This window comes from Protopterus annectens, chromosome 3.part1 (assembly GCF_019279795.1).
Source record: "Protopterus annectens isolate FY-2018-M chromosome 3.part1, PAN1.0, whole genome shotgun sequence".
In the NCBI taxonomy this organism is placed as follows: domain Eukaryota; kingdom Metazoa; phylum Chordata; order Ceratodontiformes; family Protopteridae; genus Protopterus; species Protopterus annectens.
Genome location: NC_056732.1, coordinates 1,364,347,740 through 1,364,369,191, shown reverse-complemented (window position 1 = coordinate 1,364,369,191; position 21,452 = coordinate 1,364,347,740). Strand labels below are relative to the sequence as shown.

At 35.7% G+C, this 21,452-nt stretch overlaps 1 protein-coding gene across 1 annotated transcript in view; it reads right to left on the bottom strand.

Annotated features, from left to right (window-relative positions):
* Positions 1 to 2,206: 2,206 nt before the first annotated feature.
* Positions 2,207 to 21,452, bottom strand: part of LOC122797775 — a 349,627-nt gene continuing 330,381 nt past the window's right edge. The window contains exon 6 of the mRNA XM_044066297.1: positions 2,207 to 2,589. Coding sequence (XP_043922232.1) covers positions 2,439 to 2,589 — 151 coding nt within the window. The 3' untranslated portion in view covers positions 2,207 to 2,438. The remainder of the gene's footprint in view (positions 2,590 to 21,452) is intronic.

The following is a 21,452-nucleotide window of genomic DNA, read 5'->3' as shown; positions in this document are numbered from 1 at the left end:
ATCAGAGGTATAGAGAATCACTGTGGTCATCCCACTTCACAAAGGTATCCCACTAATGATCTTGGAAATTGTAGACTTAGAAGCTTCGGCAGCCCTATGTGTACAACAACAGAACATATCGTTTAAGGAATGTATTCATAAGGACACATGCAATTACAGAAAAGGTCAAACAGAATCACTTACAGTGGTTTGAGCACGTGTGTAGAAAAGCAGAGGACAATCTGGTTCAGAAGATTTGTGACAGACAGGAAGAAAGAAAGAGGAAACGAAGGCATCCAGCAATGAGATGGATGGATTATTTTTATTTTATTATTTTTTATTTAACATTTGTTGACTGGGCTAGTCTAACTTGATATATGTCCATTTTCAGCAGAGGCCCGGGGAGAAAAGCTCCAAAAGAACAGACAATTTAAAACAAATCAAAGGTATTAGGCATATATGGACAAGAAGAAATACATAATAAATGTGTGAGAGAAGACCTGCGACATCAGGCATGAGCATCCAAGAAGGTAAGAGTGTGGAACTGAATAGAGAGATGGTGACAGTTGCCACAACACCATAACCCAATGTAGCAAATGGGGAAAAAGTGGGTGAGAATGATGATGACATAGGCAGGTTGCAAACCCTGTTCCTAAGCTGGTCTTGGTTTGTTAAAGGCAGCGGCTGCCTGCTGAACCTAGTGCACTTCTTTGAACAAGTCAATCATGCATTAGTCACAGGCAAATTGGATTAAATTTAAACTCCTATAGTCTTAGAAAACTGGCTTAATGATACAATCAAAGTTATCAGTGTTGCAGGCATGCTGTTATTGAAAGAGAGTAGAAATATCACCCCAAGTCTCCCCTGAAAAGAAGACACAAGCCAAGTTGGACTAACCTGGTTAGCAAAGGATATATAAAATAAATAAACAAATAAATAAATAGTCCCCAGTGGTGTCCCATGGGGATTGTTCCTAGGACTACTTCTCCTTGGTATTTACTTCTCTGATATTGAGACTGACATCTAGGACCTGTGGATGATTTGCATTTGATTGTAAACTTGGAGTTGTCCTAAACTCTCCATCCAAATTCCAGACTCTCCAGGACGGATGAAAAAGCATCAACAAGAGATGTTAGGGCCACAGCCTTAGAGTAAATACCAAGAAATACAGCACTGTGTCCTTTGGCAATCCAGGGCCCCCATGCACCTACCCCATAGGAGACACCCCTTCAAAATCTTACTCAGTCATTACGGACCTGAATACGTTAATCGTTAAAGAACTATCCATTGATCCTCATGTATCCACTATTGTCAGGAAATCCTTTATCTAGCCAGATTGATCACCAAGGCTATATTTTCAGGGTGTAAGGAAGTTATCATCCTTCTCTGCTACTTATTCATCAGACCCATGTTAGAGTGTAATGTCATTTGATATGTCCTAGCATATGAGCCAACTTGAGAGACCACAGCACTTTCTCAGTTAGACAATCAGGGCATGTCATTCTTGTGTTACACAGATCACTGCAGTGCTTTTTCTCTTTTCTCTTTACTACAGACTCTTAAGAGGAAACCACTATCTAATCTATAGAACTTCAAAGGTTACACTCCTACGTGAACTGCTGCATGTCCCAAAACAAGGAATACCCTAAAAACCTGCTCAGGATATCTAAGTATCCACAAGACAATAAATAGGACCTGCTGGTGAGATAGCTATCTATCCCAGAGACTTCTCTTGGATATAAAACAAAGGAACTTGTTGACCTCTTTAAGTGTCACCTTAATGAATGGATACAGAACCATAAATACATCCTGGGTCTATTTCCTCAGTCCCTCATTGAAAGTGGTTAAGCCAGGTATTAATTATTAATGTCAAAGGATACTTACCATTTGGGATGTTGTGCCCGGGTTGCAAATGCTCCATCAGACCAATAGCTAACTATTAACCCCTGACCCTATAACCCTACTCATCCAGTCGTAAAGGTTATGTTTAAAGGATAGTGAGATGCACTGCTTAACATGCACTGGAAATGTATATCAGACTTCTGGGAGATGCATGGGTGTTTTTGCATTTACCAGTACTGCAGAACAGCTGGGCACATGCTGCTATTTCAGCGTATCACTGACAGAGATTATATAATCCCTAATAATATAAAATTTTTACAAGATTTTACAAAATGATCCTATCATTGAATTAGAAAATAACTTACAACAAAACTGACTGCACAAAGGTAATCTTTATTTTTTTCAAATGAACATCAGTTATAGAATAGTAGAAAACATCCACAATAAAACAACATTTGATGTTTATTGTATATGTTATGCAGTCTGTCAGAAAAAAATATAACTCTTACTTTAGTTTTCTGTTGTATTCTACAGGATTTTATGATTCTGAAACAAAGTAACTGCAAGATTTAAGTTCTTCCCACCACCCGAAGTACAGGAAAATTTCTGTGCATGCATTAAGGAGTGTAGTCGCGAAGTCGTGTAACTTCCCAGACACAGGGGTCATCAAACTGTACTGTTGCTATAGGATAAGTTCCTGATCTTCCATCGTAAGACAGCTCAGCAGTGCACCATTTATTGTCGGGGCATTTCCAAGTATTGAGCAACCTAAACAACAGAAAAGTCAAAATGAGATCCTCGTTAATACCAAAACCATTACATTTTATGGTTTCAACAGGACAAAACCACTTTTGGATGCAGTTGTTTATGCTGATGTGTTTATATGGCACACACAGCTAGCCAAGGCAGTAAGTTATAAGCTACTGGAATACTACCTCTTGTCCACTGAAGTCCTTTTACCTAACTCTCTGCCACTGTAACTCTTCCTACATAGTGTTATGTCTTGCAAGCCATATGGTTTTACTTTACATTTGCATACTTGACACGCAGTCCCTCCTTCCTTCCTTGATACCTTAGCCCAACCCCCATGAGTGCTGGCAATCTATATCAGCAGTTCACCTTAGCAATCAGAGGTAGTCTTTCCAAATGCATTAGACAAAGATTATGTTCCATATCTTGCTGTAATCCACTTTTTCCTGATTTTCTCAGTCCGTTATTAGAAATCAGCTGCAGCGGCACTAAAAAGACAGATTCAAGCACAGCCTTTTCTTTGATGCGCATTGTGAATTTAGACCATACCATAACATTATCCATGCCTTTCCATAATTTACAGATATTATGTATTATAACATGGACCAAGAAAGATAGAAATGGACCTTGTTCCTTGAGCTGACAAGGGTTACTGATATTGTGTCAACGGCTTATTACTTACTGAATTACCCACATGTAATGCTCAATAATCTTGCACTGTAGTGCCAGGGCTGAAGTAGAACATGCCTTTGTAAATCTAGCTTCGTTATGCCTGGAGTTATTTAGTACTCCAAGTTCAAAATTTACCGGCTGTAACTGTATAATACTAAGTGTACCTAACCAACTAAACAACCAATCAACCCAAATTACATGCATTGCTGTTTGCAAATGACTGATCTTTCACCATGTCTGAGAATTCTGTAATAACAATCATAATTCTGCTAGTTGAAAACCTTCCTTGATCCAACCTCTCATTCACTGAGAAAACAACAACTAAGGTTTAATTTTACAAAAACAAATGCAAAGCATTTTGCTACCCAGTCAAGTCTAGCTTGGACTCACCTATTTTGGAAAGTCTAATGTTTGCCCATAAGGCATTGCACCTAATTCTAAATGAAGTATCTTGATCTGTGGCTTGATCTTGACTTTTGTTGTGTGAGTACATTTTGCTAACTCACGATAAATCCTCTCCTTATCAACTGATTATTCCCTTCCATACCTATAAGATGTTTATGTTTGTTATTCATTGTAATAGATTAATTTACATTAAAAAAATAAAGATTAAGGATTAAGGATTTTGATATTATAAAGGAATCAGTAATGATAGCTTGAAGGAAATTACCAATATCTTCCCAAAATTTCTTAATGAGAGAACATTCATAAAAAATATGAGACCAATCGGCCTTGCATTTTAGAGAGCATCTCCAACATGTTACCTCCTTAGAAAGATAAAATTTAGCAATTTTACTAGGAGTATAGAAAGCTCTATGCAAGAATTTACAGGAAAAAATCTTCCAAACTGGTAAATTAGAAGTTAATTAAATGGAATGTAAAAGATTAGTTTTATTCTCAGAGGTTAGGGACAATATATAATCTTTAGTGATAAAATCCAAAAATTTCTGATTAGGAGTAGTTTTATAGTTAATAATGATTTTGTAAAGTTTTGAAATTAAAATTTTCCAGTTAAATTCTCCATGTAGTATTTCATGTATAAGAATATAAATTTGGGTGAGGATTTACAGGAGGAGTTCTCTATTGTTCTGCATAGATCTTGAGTAAATGGAAGTAAGCTGTTGAGAGCTAACCAATCTGATTTTGATAAATTAAATGTTTTAATTAAAGTTTGTGCATCCAGGGTAACTAAATTCATTGTGCGATGATACCAGCATGTAATTTTTTTTCGCTTACCAATTACCAAGAGTATCTGCGCTGATATTATTAAAAAGTATTTTGTAATTTTAAAGGGGAATAGTAACTGTATCCAAAGTTTAATATCAATATTGTTGTTAACAAAACTTCAAAAAGTATTGTAAATATAGTTTATATAATTTAGATTTGTGGGTTTAATAATATTATATTATATACTGACACAAAGTGCATACCAAAGTTTGCTACTGAGATAATTTAGTTGTAAATTTGTTTATTAATTTAGTTTCATTTAGGATAATAGTTGCTTGTAGGGATTTCCAAGCTGAAGAAAATTTTGGATCAATCCAATTTAAAATTGTTTTGAGATTAGAAGCTTTAATATAGGATTCTAAATCTGGAAAATTTATTTCTGCAAGCTCTCATGGTCTAATATGATTTGATAAAGCTATTCTATTTTTTTTGGATACCATAAATATTTTAAGAGAATTTTATTTATTTCTCTTAAAATACTTTTACTGGGTAATATAGGAATAGATAAAGCAGTGTAATTTATTTTTGGTAACAGAATCATTTAAATTAATTGTAGCCTATCTTCAAAATGCAAATGTAATGTATTCCATTTCTCTGTAAGAATTTGTAATATGTTCACAATGTTGTTATAGATCATATTTAAAGTTAAATCAATATTTTCACATAGTACAATCCCTAGATATTTTAAAGAAGAGCTCTGTTTCCCAATTATTTCATTTAAAGTCGAGTTAGTGCTATCATTGAGTTTTGTTTTTATTTAATAGTATGTGGTTAGATTTAGAACTGCTAATTTTTAATCCTGAGATACAGTAAACATTTTTAACTAATAAATCTAATTCTTGTAAGGATTCTTCTGAGTTTATTAAAGTAAGTAAGATGTCATCTGCAAATAGCATTATCTTAGAGTGAAATTGATTATATATATTAAAGCCTTTAATTTTGGAATTAGAATGGATTGCCAAAGAAAAAGGTTATATTGCTAATGCAAATAAAATTGGGGACATTGGACATCCTTGTTTGGTACCTTTAGTAATTTCAATAGATTCAGACATAAATGGTCCTAATTTTACATAGGCTAAATTATTATTATAAATATTTTTTTTATAAAAGTAATGAATTGGATAGGGAACTTATATGATTCAAGAATTTTAAAACAAAAATTCCAATTTAATGAGTCAAAGGCTTTTTCAATATCGAGAGGATTATAAGAGCTTCTTGATTATCTCTATTTAAGATTTCTATGGTGGTTAGGATTATTTGAATGTTGTCTTGAGTATGTCTATTATAAATAAATCCCATTTGATCTTCAGTGATGAGATGTAGTAGTGATTTCTTAAATCTGTTAACTAAAATAGACATTAAAATTTTATAATCATTCCACGGTGGTGCAGTGGTAGCATTGTTGCCTCACAGCAAGAGGTTCTCCCATTCGATTCTCAGCTGAAGTGCAGGGAGTGCCTTCTGTGTGGAGTCTGCATGTCATCCCCATGGTTGGGTGGACATTTGAAAGACATGCTTAAATGGGTGTCACTTCGTTGAAGGTTGAACGTTGAGCTGGCACCTCGGCGTTCATCAAAATCTACTGCCAATCATTAGTGGACTGGAGTTCTGCTGTGGCGACCCCTAACCGGGAAAAGCCGAAAGACAACAACAACATTATTAATCAGAGAAATTGGCCTGTATGAACTGCACAGATGAGAATCCTTATTTTCTTTTAGTATAGGGGTAATTAATGAATATCTCCATGAAGGTAGAATTATACCTTGTAAATATGATTCATTCAGAGCCTTATGTAAGACTGAAATAGCAGAGGGTGGTAGAAACTTATTTATTTCATTAATAATACCATCTATGCTTGGTGATTTGTTATTTTTGATTTCTTTAATTGTTTCATTAATTTCCTTTAGGGAAATTTGTTTCTGAATATCATTAATTAAATTTTCTGATAGTTTTTTTAATTTAGAAAAGTACAGGCCATGGTCTGAAATTCTAAGTTGAAAATCATTGTTTTTGTACTATTCTGAGAAGTGATATTTAAAGGCATCTAAAATGTCACTTCTATCAGCAACGATTTTATTATTCCTCCCTTCATGAACCACACTCACAATATTATTTTCAATGGAATGCCTTTTTACTGTCAATGCTAGGTTGTGCATATATTTTGGAGACACAGAGAAAGAATTTAATTTTAAGTTTTCTAGGACCAAATTAGTTTTGTGAGTTAGAATGTCATTATATTTTTTATTTAAAGATTCAATTTCCTTTTTCTTATTTGAGAAAATTCTTGTATTATCATTGTTAATTAATACAATTTGTTTTTGTATGTTTGATAATTCAGACTTCCATTCCTTTGTTTTATTATTAAACCTTGTAATAGTTTTGCCATATAAATAAGCTTTCAAGGAATCCCAGAGGATTGCTACATTTACCTTACTGGTTCGGTTTGTATCTAGGAAAAAAAAATAGATTTAAACTGTTTTAATTTAGTAATATAGGCTGGAATTCTTTTAGTGAAAGACAATTTCTTAAAATCTGTTTGAAGATTAAAAATGAGTGCATTATGAACAGGCATAGGGCACGGGATTATTCTAAAGTATGATATTTTTGTTTTTAGATCTTGGGATATAAAAATTGTATCAATTTGAGTCTGAGTCTTATGTCTAAAATCACAGTGAGAGAATTCTAGTGAGTTATCATTTTTGAGATAAAATAAATCATATAGCTGTAAGTTATCTGTCCATTTTTTTAAATATTTCCCTATAGAGGTAATGCAAAAAGGTCTTTTGTTAGAGGTTTCTGAATCATTAAGTAAACAGTTAAAGTCTCCTCCTAGAATCAGACTACCCTTTGCATTTTTAATGATAAGTTCCAAGTGTTTTTTATTGTTTTTACTCCAATTCCAGGAAACCAATAAGCATTAACTAATGTCCAAATTTTGTTACTAAATTTTATTATTATAATTGAAAGAAGACCCTCCTTACCTTCATAATTGTAAATAATTTGAGGAGAGATAATGTTTTTTTCCACAGTGTTAAGACTCCTCTAATTTTTTAATGTGTGAAGAATTGGATAGTTTTAAGCATTCATTTGGATTCCAAATAAAGCTATCATTTGTTTTGAAGTGTGTTTCTTGTAAAAAAATGACTTGTGCTTTATTTAATTTCAAGTATTGTAGTAAATTAAACCTTTTCATTGTGTTATTTAAGCCATTAATATTTAGAGAAAGAAAGGTCAAATCCATCTTATTTACTCAAAGGTTAAGAATGTTAGAATAATATAGTAGCAAGCATTTCTAATATTTAAATCTTGTGCATCCTTCTTGAAAAGTTATATTTTGATGACAGATTGCTAATTCCGATTAAAAAAAATATAATTTAAAATTAGCTTGAGGCCTGAAAAAGGAATTTTTAAAAAAATTTTGATTAAACTTCAGTAAATCCTTTAACTGACATGGAATGAAAACCATTCCTATTCTGACAGAACAAAGCTATCCAGTCAGATTAAGCATCATTCCAAAGATTTGAACACAATTGCCCAACTTGAGGCTCCAGAATATGTATTCTATGAAAATTCTATAAGTTAATTGGTACGAGAGAACAATATACTGATGTAACATATAATTTTGATTATAATCAGTACATTTTAGACTTCACTAATAAAAACATTGTTTGATTGAAAAGGAACACATTCTCATTACTGTATGAATCCTTACATAGTCAAATAATGAATAGCTTAACAGTGGATATGTATGAGAAGGTTTGCCAGAAGGGTTTGCCAGAAGAGAAGTATTCAAACAACATTTGATTATGTAAGCATTTCTATTAGAATTAATAGATAAATAAACAATGTCAGCATTAGTTAGAATAAATCAGTAAAACAGTAGATCAACACTTGAGAACAATTTATAGTGACAATAATAAATTTTAGCATGTTAATGAATTCAGAGTCGCTTAAATGCATTGCACTCTTCACCAAGCAAGTAATAGTTCATGACTGACAATGAATAGGAAAAGTTTTATAAAGGCAATTCTAAGCTAGAGATATTGTAAGTCAAATTGTGACTATTTCCAAAAAAACTTATAGTTCACTCCATTTTTATTATAAAAGTAAAATGATGTTAGTATAATCCAATTGACTATTGGTCTAATAAGGATCTTATTAGTCAATATATGTTAACAGCTAAGAAAAGGTAGTATCAGTACATAAAGAATCACTTAGAGAGAATAATTAGTCATAGGTCTCTCTAATGTGAGAAACTTTATGTAGTCATTAGTTCATTAATGCTGATAAATTAGATGCATAGCTAGTTGCAGTTTTCCATACTTTCAAGATTTAATTATATTATAAATCAAGGTAACATTCTATTGTACTTTCTAAATCTCACTTGCTTCCTCACTATCAGGGAGGGCCTTTCTCAGAAAAGCATACAGTTTATGTCAACTGAATGAATTTATTTTCCTATATGCCTCTTCAGCTTAACATCAGCATAAAGGTCATTGTGTACTATAAAATAAAGAGTTAGCTACAAATTATGTCAATAAGACCAATTCATGCTACAGAATTAACTTAATTAAATAATTTCCCTTACTATGAAGTGTTTTTAAATGGTGCTTCCCTGTATAATAATTTCCCATATCACTCTACTGTTTCTAATGACTATACAACACTACAATACTACAAATATGGGCAAAAGAACAGGGAATTAGTATGTACGATTGCAAATGGTGATGATTAAGGGAAACCAAAACTGTTCAAATAGCATTTTCTATCTGTTCGGATGTTTAGAGAGCTTCCAATGACCATGCAGTGATGTCAACATTAATTAACAAATCACCGTTTTTTTTTTCCAGATAAACCAAATGCAGATGTACAAGGGAAGCATGCCACATTACTCAGTCTGCATTCAAACAGGTTTCACCCATATGGGATGAAACTTAGTGAATTAAGCAATTGCAGGTATATTTGAAGGAAAGAAAACTGCTTTTTACTCGGAGAAGCATTCTATATGTGTCAGCTGGTCTGCAAAGCTATTTCAGATTGTTTGTCTCTCTCTCTCTCTCTACAAAGTGCTTTTTAATTGACGCTTCACTATAAAGTAACTTTGCCATTCACTCTACTGTTCCCCAATAACTAAACAACATTATAATTATAGACATTAATGTGTGACTATGTGTGAACTATGGATATATTGCCAAAACCAGGAATTGGAATTAACCAGTTACTGTTCACTATGAGACTACAAACCCATTTTTTTTTTTCACTGTGGTGGAGGGTTTGGTGCCTTTGAACTTTTTGCAGTTTTGGCTTGGCTCATATAAAATTACTGCATTTCTATAAAGTACAAAATATCATATCATCTGTTTTAGTTTATTCCTCTTCTGTCAAGAGCTTATGTTTTTTTTTCCTCAAAATCACTTTTAATGCTACGGGACAGCTTTAACATTATGTCTCCAGGCAATTGTCATTACATTTCTAACACATTAAGCAGATAAGCTCTTCTCAGTAAATCTATGTTGCTGTCTTGCTATTCCAAAGTCATTTTTTATGAACTAACATGATTTTAACAGCATTTCATTGTACCTGCTGGTAATTAATACTTTATTAAATATGTCCATTGGTAACAAAAGTGAAAATGTGCTGCCGTTACCAAACTTAGAGCAAAAGTGATAGCAAAAGGTGTTTACTATTCTGAAGATGTGTTTGCCATTAGTAATCAAATACTTGCAAGTGGTGGTGATTGTAAGAAACCAACTGTTTATTAATAGATTCTATTCTATGCGCTCGTATGTTTTCATTAACTGAACAAAACACCAATTATGGGCAAGGAAATAAGGTACTAGTGTGTATGTGATTACAAGTGATGGTGATATGGGAAACCAAACTGTTTATTTATCTAGATTAGCTATTCTTTCGGATGTTTGAAGAGTTTTTGGTAATTATGCAATGAGGTCATCATTAATTAGCATAGCACTGCCCTAGTTTCTATGGAGACCAATTGTTAAACAAAGGTTTAACTCAATGCTGTCTAATATTACCTCCAACCCAGCACAATTTCAAGTAAAACATCTCTTAAATAAATCATGTATCATTTAAAAAACACTGTTGATTGTTGAAACAACAAGACAGGCAAATCAATGTATACTGCATGTCAGTCCCAAGAAGCACCAAAAAAAAAAAATATGTGGAAACTCATTACAACACTCGGTTTGCAATCAAAGCAAGCCTCACCTATATCAAATGAAGCCTAGGGGATAAAACAACTGCAAGTGTATTTAAGGGGAAAGAAACTGCTTCTCCTTTCCAAAGCAATGCTCGAGACTAGTTTTCATGAAGGGAATCAGTAAACTGTCAGTTTAGAATGCTGAAACACTAGGCTGACACAAAAAAAAAGTTTACAAGGGAAGAGAAGTCTGTACCATGTTTGAACTATATACTACAATAAAACATGTTGATCGTACTCAAGCAAACACACACCTTGTCAGACATACACAGAACCAAGCTCTGACAGTAAGCATTTCAGATTTACAAATAGACAACAAACATTTTAACTTTGTTGAAAGAAATTAAAGTCCAAGAGAGGAGATAAGCGTGTGTTTGTGCAGAACCTAACTGACTATACATATTAAACATTCTTAGCAATTATATCCAGTTAAGAGAGAAGTAATATTAATTTTAAGTTATATATTTCACTAATAAGATAAATGAGGGAGAGAACAAGAAAGTCCAGGACTCTTAAAACCAGTCTTTAACTTCTTCTTTTTTACATCCGTCCAATTATTTTTCTCCGATGATCTTTTAGAAGTTGTTGATGGTGACCAGTCCATACATTCTGGGATTGTAATGATGTTTTTATTTTTGATGAAAGAGACAGCTTCTTCAACATTATTGGAAGATCTCATTTCATTCTGATGTTTTTCCTCATTTCCAAGACTCTCGTGGAGTAATCATTATCAAACCTTATTCCTTTGAATGATAAGGGACTTTTTCTCCAAGCTGTTTTGAGTATAAGTTCTTTGTCTAAGAAGGATAGAAGCTTCATGACTATGGATCTTGGGGAAGCCTTAGGAGAAGAAGGAATAGATTTCCAAATGGCTCTATGTGCTCTTTCAATCCCATGGGACAAACCTTCTTTTAAGTATAAAAAAATAAGGTAACCAGGAATTTAAAAAAGAGGTGATATCTTTTCCTTCTGTTTTTTTTTTCAGGGAGACCAAAGATTCTAATATTTGTTCTCCTTTCTCTGTTTTCAACATCATTTACTTTATAAGCCAGTTATTTTGTTGCAAAATGAATTAACAGTGGGATTCATCTTCCTTACGTCTTCCATCCATATCACTCAGTGAAGTTTCAATGTCCAGAATTTTAGATTGTTGTTGCTGGAGGATCTCCTTCAAAACATCAGTTTGTTATTGACAGTTTATCTTTAAGTTTTCAAGGTTGTCAGTAAATCTATCCATCTTTAAGGATAATTCCTGGAGAGTGGTAGATGTAGATTGGATCTCTTTTTTTAGTGAGGAGTCAGAATGTAAGGATTTTGAGTTGCACATCTCTGTTCATCTAAATAATCATCAATTTTGACATGAAATTCTTTAAGAAAACGTTCCAAAGTTGAAGATCTAGTAGATTACGGGTTCTAAAACAGGTTGTACAACTTTAAAGAGCAAATAATAGAATTTTAAATAATAATTTCCCTGTTTCTTAGTAACTGATGTGGAGCTCAAGAAAAAAGTTGTTACCAGTTGGCCATCTAGGCTCCGCCCCCTCAAATCTCATCTAAGTAGTCATAGATTTGTACGCATTCTGACCCAGGTTAATCAATCTAATACAATTAACAAGCTATTGACAGTGGGTATTGTCAATTAGTATTCCCTCAGATCATTCTCAATATTACAATACATCAAACACACAAGGTATTTTTTTTCCTTCTATTATTCCTTTCCTTCACCTTCCTTTTTCTCTTCTTTATTTAATCGCCTCCTGGAAATTTCACCATTTATATAACTATTTTTCAAGTTTCATGAAAAGACTGGCCTACCACAGTCTAGTCTTACAAACATGTAAAGATAATTCACCATACTTGTGTATAACCCTATTTCTCTAACTGTTATTCTGGTTTTCACATATAAGTCTAGCCTAGCCTAGTCTAGTCTTATCTACACCTAAATGTATTCCACTGTGCCATTAACAATGTTTTTACTGTAATAAGCACACTGCTATTCTCTGTTTTTCCTTTCATGAAATGTTATTCATGTTACATGCATATGACAATTTTTTACTGCATTAAGTGCACCCCCCTTCTTTGTTTTTCTTTTAATGAAATTGTAGTCTCTGTTTTTCACTTCATAAAATGGTATTCCTGTTACTCTCATATGACAGTTTTTTTGTGTTGCATTTACGTGAGCTGTTATGCCCATATTGACAATTTCCTTGCTATTGTATTAAGTTGAACTCTTATGTCGAGCTGCTACAATGGGTATGCTAATGGGTTTGTACTGCCTTAAGTTGTAGGTCAGTGGTTTTGTACTGTCCTAACTTGAGCTTATTTTCCAGGATATCTTATGTTTATCTTGCTATGTTTATCTTTGATTTATATACTACTTTTAATCATAGTAGAGCTTTTCTCCATGGGCATCCTCTGAAAATGGATAGTCTATCCAGTCAGACTCTCCCAGTAAACAAATGTAAAATAAATAAATAATTAGAACTTAGTGCCCATATTTACCAAATGCAATGACAATAAAGTATTTAGAGGTCTGTAAAGGCCCTTGCATCTACCTCTGTAGGAAAGAACTAGAAAAATATATTGTCAAGTCTGAAGCAGGATAGTAAGAGATGGAGAAAATTGTTAGACTAAGATCAAAGGGCACAGTCATTACACTTCTTTTTGCTACCCCTTGCCTTATATTTGTTTTTGTTTTTTCATGATAGTGACTTAGCATGTTACATATATTCCATAAAGAAAATAATTTGCGCCTTTTGAATAAAGTGTTTGCCAAGTCTGGCCTGAGACAAAGTAATTCTTGCAATGTACTGGGGGAGTTGGAATTCTGGGTGCATTAATTTACTTTGTGATAGTACAATTCAAGTAAGTATGCCAACTTCAGTCAACACAGTTTCATACAATATGGAAGCAGTTAACTATCCTGCTGTTAGAAACCCAGATGCTGAACACTTAAGTTCTTCTGTGTGGTCTTGTTGTTGGCACTTGTAGTCCTCCATACATGCTTAACTGATGCATGCACAGTTTGAGGAGAATACTGGGTCGTGCAGAGATTCTCGGGATCAGGTATTGTTGCTTGAACTTTTTGTTAGGACTGGTGCTAAGAGATTGATGTGTTTGAACAACTGGTCTAAGTAAAAATAGTATAATCTTTTGGAATATGAGAAAAGATGCCTCAAGTTAGAGTGTGACACAGCAAAGGTAAAGTATGATCCCAGGATTGCCTTGTGGCTGGAATACATTGGTGTGCTGGGGTAGGGAGGGAAATTAATTCTCTACAGCTGGACAAAATATCATAACCGAAGATTGTGCAACTTCATTTTTAAAACTGGGCTAAATGCATCCTCTACCCACTGAATTGGTCCTGCGGTAAGGCAGCTCATCTCGCTTCCTGCTTGCTCCCAAAGGTGCTCTCTCTACTCAATTACTTAATAGGCCCTCCCTTCTAAGAGAAGACATCCCTGGATGCCCTGCTTCCCAGACTAAATCAACGCTACCTAAACAGTGGTTTAGTTTCCTTCCTACAAAAAAACATCAATGTATGTAGCTGTATTAAATAATTCTGCAGCCAATATGTAAACTTGAGCAGCATTCTACCTAGGTGTGTGCGATAGCAGCCTACCGCAGTCCTTTGCCAATTACCCCCCTTCAAGGTTTACAATCTACCCCCCCCCGACCGCTTCTATTTAACCTTCTAATTTTAATTTTAAAGTCTCGATGAACCTCATTTACTTTCAGTGTACCGCCTTCCTTTTGACCACTAGGTGGCAACATACACCCATTGATAAAAAGAACTGCACTAAAACTTTTACCCAGCCTCACTAATTACACATTTATTTAAAATTCTCTCTGCCCTACATTAGAGAATCTGTGGAATAACCACCACATTCTCAAGATTTTCTCTGATAACTGAGTATACCTTTAACATATTTAAAAAGAAAGTTTAAAACTGTAAAACCTACTCCCTGGCTGTAGCTGTATTCCAGCTTCAGGTCATTGATTATGTTTTCTGGACCATCTCGCATTCATGGCTCTACCCACTCTGTTCATCCTGCATGCTGACTCCACTCTCCTACCCTGCCCACAAATTGCACCTGCCCCCGTTATTTATACTTTTATACATCATCTAACTCCTCCCCACCTCACTGCAATCTAATCACAATTAGCCTCAGCCAAACTCCACTCACCTATTAAATCTCAAACTCTCCACCTACTCTCCAACCCCTCCCAAAATGCTTTTCTCATCAACTTTCACAATTACTTCACTAGCCCTACTAATCTCTTTCTCCTGTCCGACCTATCTCACACTTTCCCCACCCTTACCATACCTCACTTACACACTCCACTGCATCATACAGTCATCCTCACTCCCCCTCTTACTCATCCATCTCACATGCACTCTTCAGCTGCAACACTACATATCTATTCAAACCTAAACTATTCCGCTCCCCTCCCCGTACACTCACCTTTAAATTGTATTTTCAAAAAAATCACTACTCCCACATAAACCTTACCACACTTCCCCACCTCACTACCTCACTCTACTCCTCCACCAAATCTCTCTCTCACTTGCTGGTGACGTCCACCCCAACCCTGGACCCACCTCTCAAACCCTCCTCTAAGCCCACAAAACCTAAATCCATTCACCTCACTATACTCAATACTTAAAGTCTTAGAAACAAAATCCCTAACCTCTATGCATGGCTCTCTCATAACCACCCTGACATAACTGCCATCTCTGAAACTTGGATCAAATCCTACATAAAAGATCACAAAATCCGACCACCAGGTTACCAAATTATTTGCAATGACCAAGCCCCCCCAAAAAAGGAGGTGGAGTAGCTATAATCTACCCCAACCTTTTATACCCTAACCCCCTACACCAATACAATTCCAACCTTTGCTAAAATGAAATAACAATAGGCTTATTAAAAATAAACAACCACAAATCCATATGTATCACTGCCCTCCATATTCCCCCTGGTGATAACATCAAAACACTTGAGAACATCCTATCCTGGCTCTCCTTTCACATAAATAATGAAACCTATAGACCAAATAAAGATGGTACATCAGAAATCATCATTGACGGGATCCTAACAACACATTCAAAGCTAATCACCAAATCTGAAATAATACCAGATCCTCTCAGTGATCACTTACCTGCCTTCGCTGACCAACTCCCATCTCCTCTACAAAAACAGCACCATTACATTCAGACCCACAACCTCTTGTTTTTCAGTCCCCAAAGTTTCTCAGAATGCCTTAAGTGCATTGACTGGTCCCCTCTAAAACTTCTCCCACTAGATGATGCTGTCTCCTACTTTGACCATTCATTCCTGACCCTCCTTAACCAGCAAGCCACCCCAAAAGCCAAAATCATCAAAAACAATCCCTGCCCATGGTATCAAAAGAAACTAAAATTGCCAAGAAACAAAGGGACAAAAACAGAAACAGTATAAAAAACATAAAAACACAAACTCCTCCAAGAATTTAAGCAATGCTGAAATGCCACAAAAAAAGCTAATAATTAAAGATTGCAAAGCTCATTACTCCAAACTCCAATCTTTGCACTCGACTAACTCCAAAAAATTCTGTGACTCCATGTCATCAAAACATCATCCCGGTAATAAAGAAAGCCCCTGTCCTAATCCCACCCTCTCCGACCTTGATACTGCCTCCTAGTTCAACATATTCTTAATAGACTGCATAGCCAAAATATCCAGCTCCTTCCCACCCCCCCTGCTCCAACCTAAACCCCTCCCTCCACAACCTCCTGTCCAATCAGTTAACTCTCTTCACATCCCTCTGCCTTACTCCCATTCCCACAAGCACTATAAAAAGACTCCTCCTCAAACTCAAACCCTGCCGCAATGCACCTGACTATCTTCTTCCTACCTTCCTCAAATTATCTGCAGACAGCATCGGCTTCCCCATCTCTATACTTATGAATAGATTCATGCAAGTATCATACGTCCCTTCCATCTGGCACCATGCTTACATCATCCCCTCCACAAAGGTGGAAATTATACTGACACCACCAACTTCAGCTCTATAGTCATCCTTTCCCCTCTGTCTGAAATTCTAGCGAACACCATCCAAGTACAACTAATAATGCACCTAACCCAAAACAATCTCCACTTCCCTACCCAACACGGCTTCCGCCCTGGCCACTCCACCATGACTGCCCATCTTTCCTTTCTGTAAACCATCAACAATGAACGCGACTCAGGCAGATTTCTATCTATGCTATTCCTAGATTTGTCAAAAGCCTTTGACACCATCTCCCACACCCTAGTCATATCCCGACTCTTCATTCTACATCTCTCTTCCTCCACCACAGCCTGGTTTTCCAGCTACCTGTCCAACTGCTAACAAGCTGTCCAATGGAAAACTTCAACCTCCTCCTTTCTACCTACACCCACAGGCATCCCTCAAGCTTCAGTTCTTGGCCCTCCACTCTTTAACCTGTTTATTAACAACTTTCACCACTCCATCCCAGAGTCATCTGTCATCCAATATGCAGATGACTCGACTATCATCTGCTCAGCCTTCTTACCCTCTAAGCTCCTAGCAAAAATGCAGTTAGCCTTCTCCAAAACCAAAACCTGGATGCAGTCTAACCATGTAGCCCTAAATGCTACTAAAACCAAACTAATGATCTTTTCCCCTATCAAATATTCCATTATTGATAAAACCTCATTCACCATACAAAGCCAGAACAACAGCCCCCTTGAAATCATCTCTTCCACCAAACTACTCGGAATCATCATTGATGAACTAAAATCTGACACCCACATCCACTCTGTAATCAAAAAAAAAAAAAACACCAGAAGATAGGCCTCCTCTACAGACACAACTGCTTCCTCAGCTCCTCTACCCATCAGACCCTAGCATCCACTTTCTTGCTCATCTCCCTGATGTATGGTGCCCCTCTGTTCACAAATCTCCTGGCTTACAAACCAAACTTGAATCTGGGTACCACAAAATCTGCAAATTTGCAATCAATTCAAAAAACTCTTTCCACCACTGCCACTCCCTCCTCACCCTCAGTTGGCTTGAACTCCCCAACTATCTCAGTTACCTACAACTCACCATTGCCCACAAGCTTATCTTTAAACCAGCTAATTGCCCATCTCTTGCTACATCCTTAAAACCCTATATACCCAAACTCCAACTCAGATTCACAAACCAGAATCTCCTTCAGGTCCACAAACCATCTCGTCCTCCTGGCTGGCTACTTCTCTCCTACTCTGTAGTCAAACAGTGGAACACCCCTTCTCCACCCCCACCTTCACAGCCTTCCTAACCATACCAATTTCAAATACCAGCTACTATCTCATCTATCAGCCAAATGGGAATGCCCATGCCATGATTCAACATAAACCCCTTTCCAATCACTCTCTCTCTCTACCCAGCTCCATAAGAATCTCAGCCCTGCTGGGGACTGATTTTCTCCATGCTATCTAATGTACCTTACTTCCATAACTATCTTGTTGTACTCTCTCTATGCAAAATGGTCCACATAACCTGCAAAGGGCTAGTAACTACTTGTTTATCTGTTGACTTACAAAGTGCTTATTTGACAAAAATGACTGCATATGATCAGTTTTACCTACCAGTAATGGGCTAGGTACCTTGTATTTAAATGTTAACTCACTAGAGCTTATTAAATAATGTATTACATGCCTGAAATGTTTTTACATTGTTCTGCATGAATCTTTATATTTCCTTTGCAACATGTAATATGTAACTTTAATATGTTGGACCTTTTCTCCCCATGACTCCACTGAAACAGGATCTTTATGGCCCAGTGGACTTCCCTAGTCATCAAACTTAAATAAATAAATAAAACAGATAAGTGCAGATTAAGGATCCAAGAGTGAGGCTTTTGATAAGTACAGTTTACAGAGACAATAGGGAGCTAAAATCAGATGTTGTAAAGCTACTTTGTCTGTGTTATTAGAGGTGGAGATAACATAGCATGGTTTTATAAAGGGTTCATTTTTTCTAAGCATACAACCAATTAAATGTAAACTTAAAGAAATTTTGTAAAGAAGTACCTTCAGAATTATTTCCACACACTAGCAAGGCTTCAACATATGTTCTCAGTGGTCTCTGCTATTTGTTGGAGGTGTGACGTTGGAGAAAGATGGAACCAGCTTCATGCATTTTGGGACTGTGCAGCTCTTAAGCTTTTTGTAGCTCATTCTGCAGGTCTTGAATAGTTTATTTTCTAAGGCTATTCAGATCTCAAAACCTTTGCTTCACTTGCAATATGAAACATTTTCCCTTGGCCAAAAGAATTAAAAGATTAGGAATAAGGATAATTGTTCAGAATTTCAGATTCTGGTTGCAGCTAACTTAGCAAAACATAGCAAAAATAGATAAAGTCATCTTTCCAGAGGGAAAAAAGGCTAGATAAGGGTTTAGATAGATCTTTATTTAATGATTGAGACACGTTTTATGTATTTGGTCCACAGATAACTCATTCCTTTTGACTCATTACAGCAGAGTGATGCTTCAAGGTGTTTCTGCAGTTACAACCTACTGATGCCTCTAGGAGTCAAATATTGTTCATATTTGTATTCATAATTTCAAAACTATGCTACATACAAAGTATTAAAAAGGTTTTGCCTTAAAGCTTACACAATGACAAACACAAATGTAGTGATATTTCACTGTTGTCTAGTACAGGTAAAATGATATTAATTGTGGTTTATATAATGATATTGTCATTAATTTCTTTTTATAATAAATATCTCAGTACCTAAATAGTTCAAACATAGCCTCATTCAAAAGTTCTCAGTTCAATAAACAAAATGCTGCTGACAGTTTGTGTGTAACTTGAGCGGTTGCTGTGATAGTTTAAATTGTTTACAAAATATTACAAACTTAATAGTTAACATGTTTATTGTAAGTTACAAAATCCATTTTACAATTTACAACCTAATGAATACTACAACTAGAGAAATAGTCAAACTATAAAAAAATAAAGCGAACAGATCTTTTATGAAGAGAGAACAGAATAGTATACCTTCACAAAGCATGTCTTTAGTACCTCTAAATTGGTTTATTATCAGTTGATTGAATCTTAGTTGACTGAACTCAGATGGCTGAATGATGAGGTCAAAGCTAGAATCAAAGGGGCTTCAGCCAAATACCACAGAGTGTCAGGGCAGTTTATACCAGAAGAATGCCAAAGAGGCTGAAAAGTAAGGTGTACAATACAGTGGTGCAACTAGCACTGCTGCATGGTGCAGAATCCTGAGCAATAAAGGCAGAGAAGTTGATGAAGCAAGACTTGATGACGATAAAGTGCCTGAGTTTAGAGGTAGGATGCACACTGCAGAAACAATGAAAAGACGAGGACATAACATCAGAAACAAACTAGATCCAATTGCAGAAAAGGTAAAAGAGAACAAAGTACAGTGGTTTGGACAGGTGCAAAAGAGTGGAGGACAATCCGGTGAAGAAGATGTAGGACAGACCGAAAGAAGGCAAGGGGAAACAAGGCATCCTGCAAAAAGGTAGAGAGATTGTGTGCAAGAAGGTCTGTGACAGTCAGACATGAGTGTCAAAGAAGGTAGAAGAGTGGCATTGCATGGAGAGTGATGGCAACAGTTGACTCGGCACTCTGGCCCATGTAGAAAATGGAAAAAAAGGGGTTTAGTGATGATGATGATGATACCTTCATTTTTTATCATGATTCATGAAAAGCATGTATTTTTTATTTTCTTCTTTAAGTATTGTTTTCCTTTTAATGCACTTTCTATTGCCATTTTATTCCATGTTTGCCATTTTATTCCATGTATAGACACACATATATATATATATATATATATATATATATATATATATATATATATAGATATATAAAATGATCTAGCAAATCATGATATCATAATGATTGATACGTTTCTTCGTACATTTTTTTCTCTGATTTATGCCATTCTCATTCTATATAAACACATACATATATATATATATATATATATATATATATATATATATATATATATGGATCTACCTGACAACACCGACAAACCACAACACTGACAACGAAATCAGACACACCACATAACCGAACGTTCACAAACACAAAACCTCACATGCCCGACACACCATAATACCGACACAATACCGACAATAAACAAACAAAACAAATCCCCTGTCCAAAAAGCACACACACAACACAAGCACACCAAAATCCTTACAAACGCACACTAAACCTCACATACACAACTATCTACACCCTTAACCCAAACCCTAACCCTAAGGTCCTTCACTATCGCACACTTACCTAACCCGCGCCCTAACCCTAACTCACTTAAACAGCCCCTAACCCAAAGACTATCACTATCACACACTTACCTAACCTGCGCCCTAACCCTAACTCACTTAACCCACCCGTATCCCTAGACACCATCAATATCGCACACTTACCTTACTCGCACCCTAACGTCCGTCACTACCGCATACTTACACAGCCTTTTCCCATGTTAGTCTTCTCAGCGTCGGGATTTTCATCCGTCGGTCTTCTCAGCGTCGAGGTTTTCATCCATCGGTCTTCTCAGCGCTGGGGTTTTCATCCGTCGGTCTTCTCAATCTTCGATCTTCTGGTGTCAGCGATCTCCTTGTCGGCGTTCTCAGCTGTCGACGTTGTCAGGTGCTCCCATATATATATATATATATATATATATATATATATATATATTTATAGATATATAGATCTATATATAAATATATATATATGGCTGTA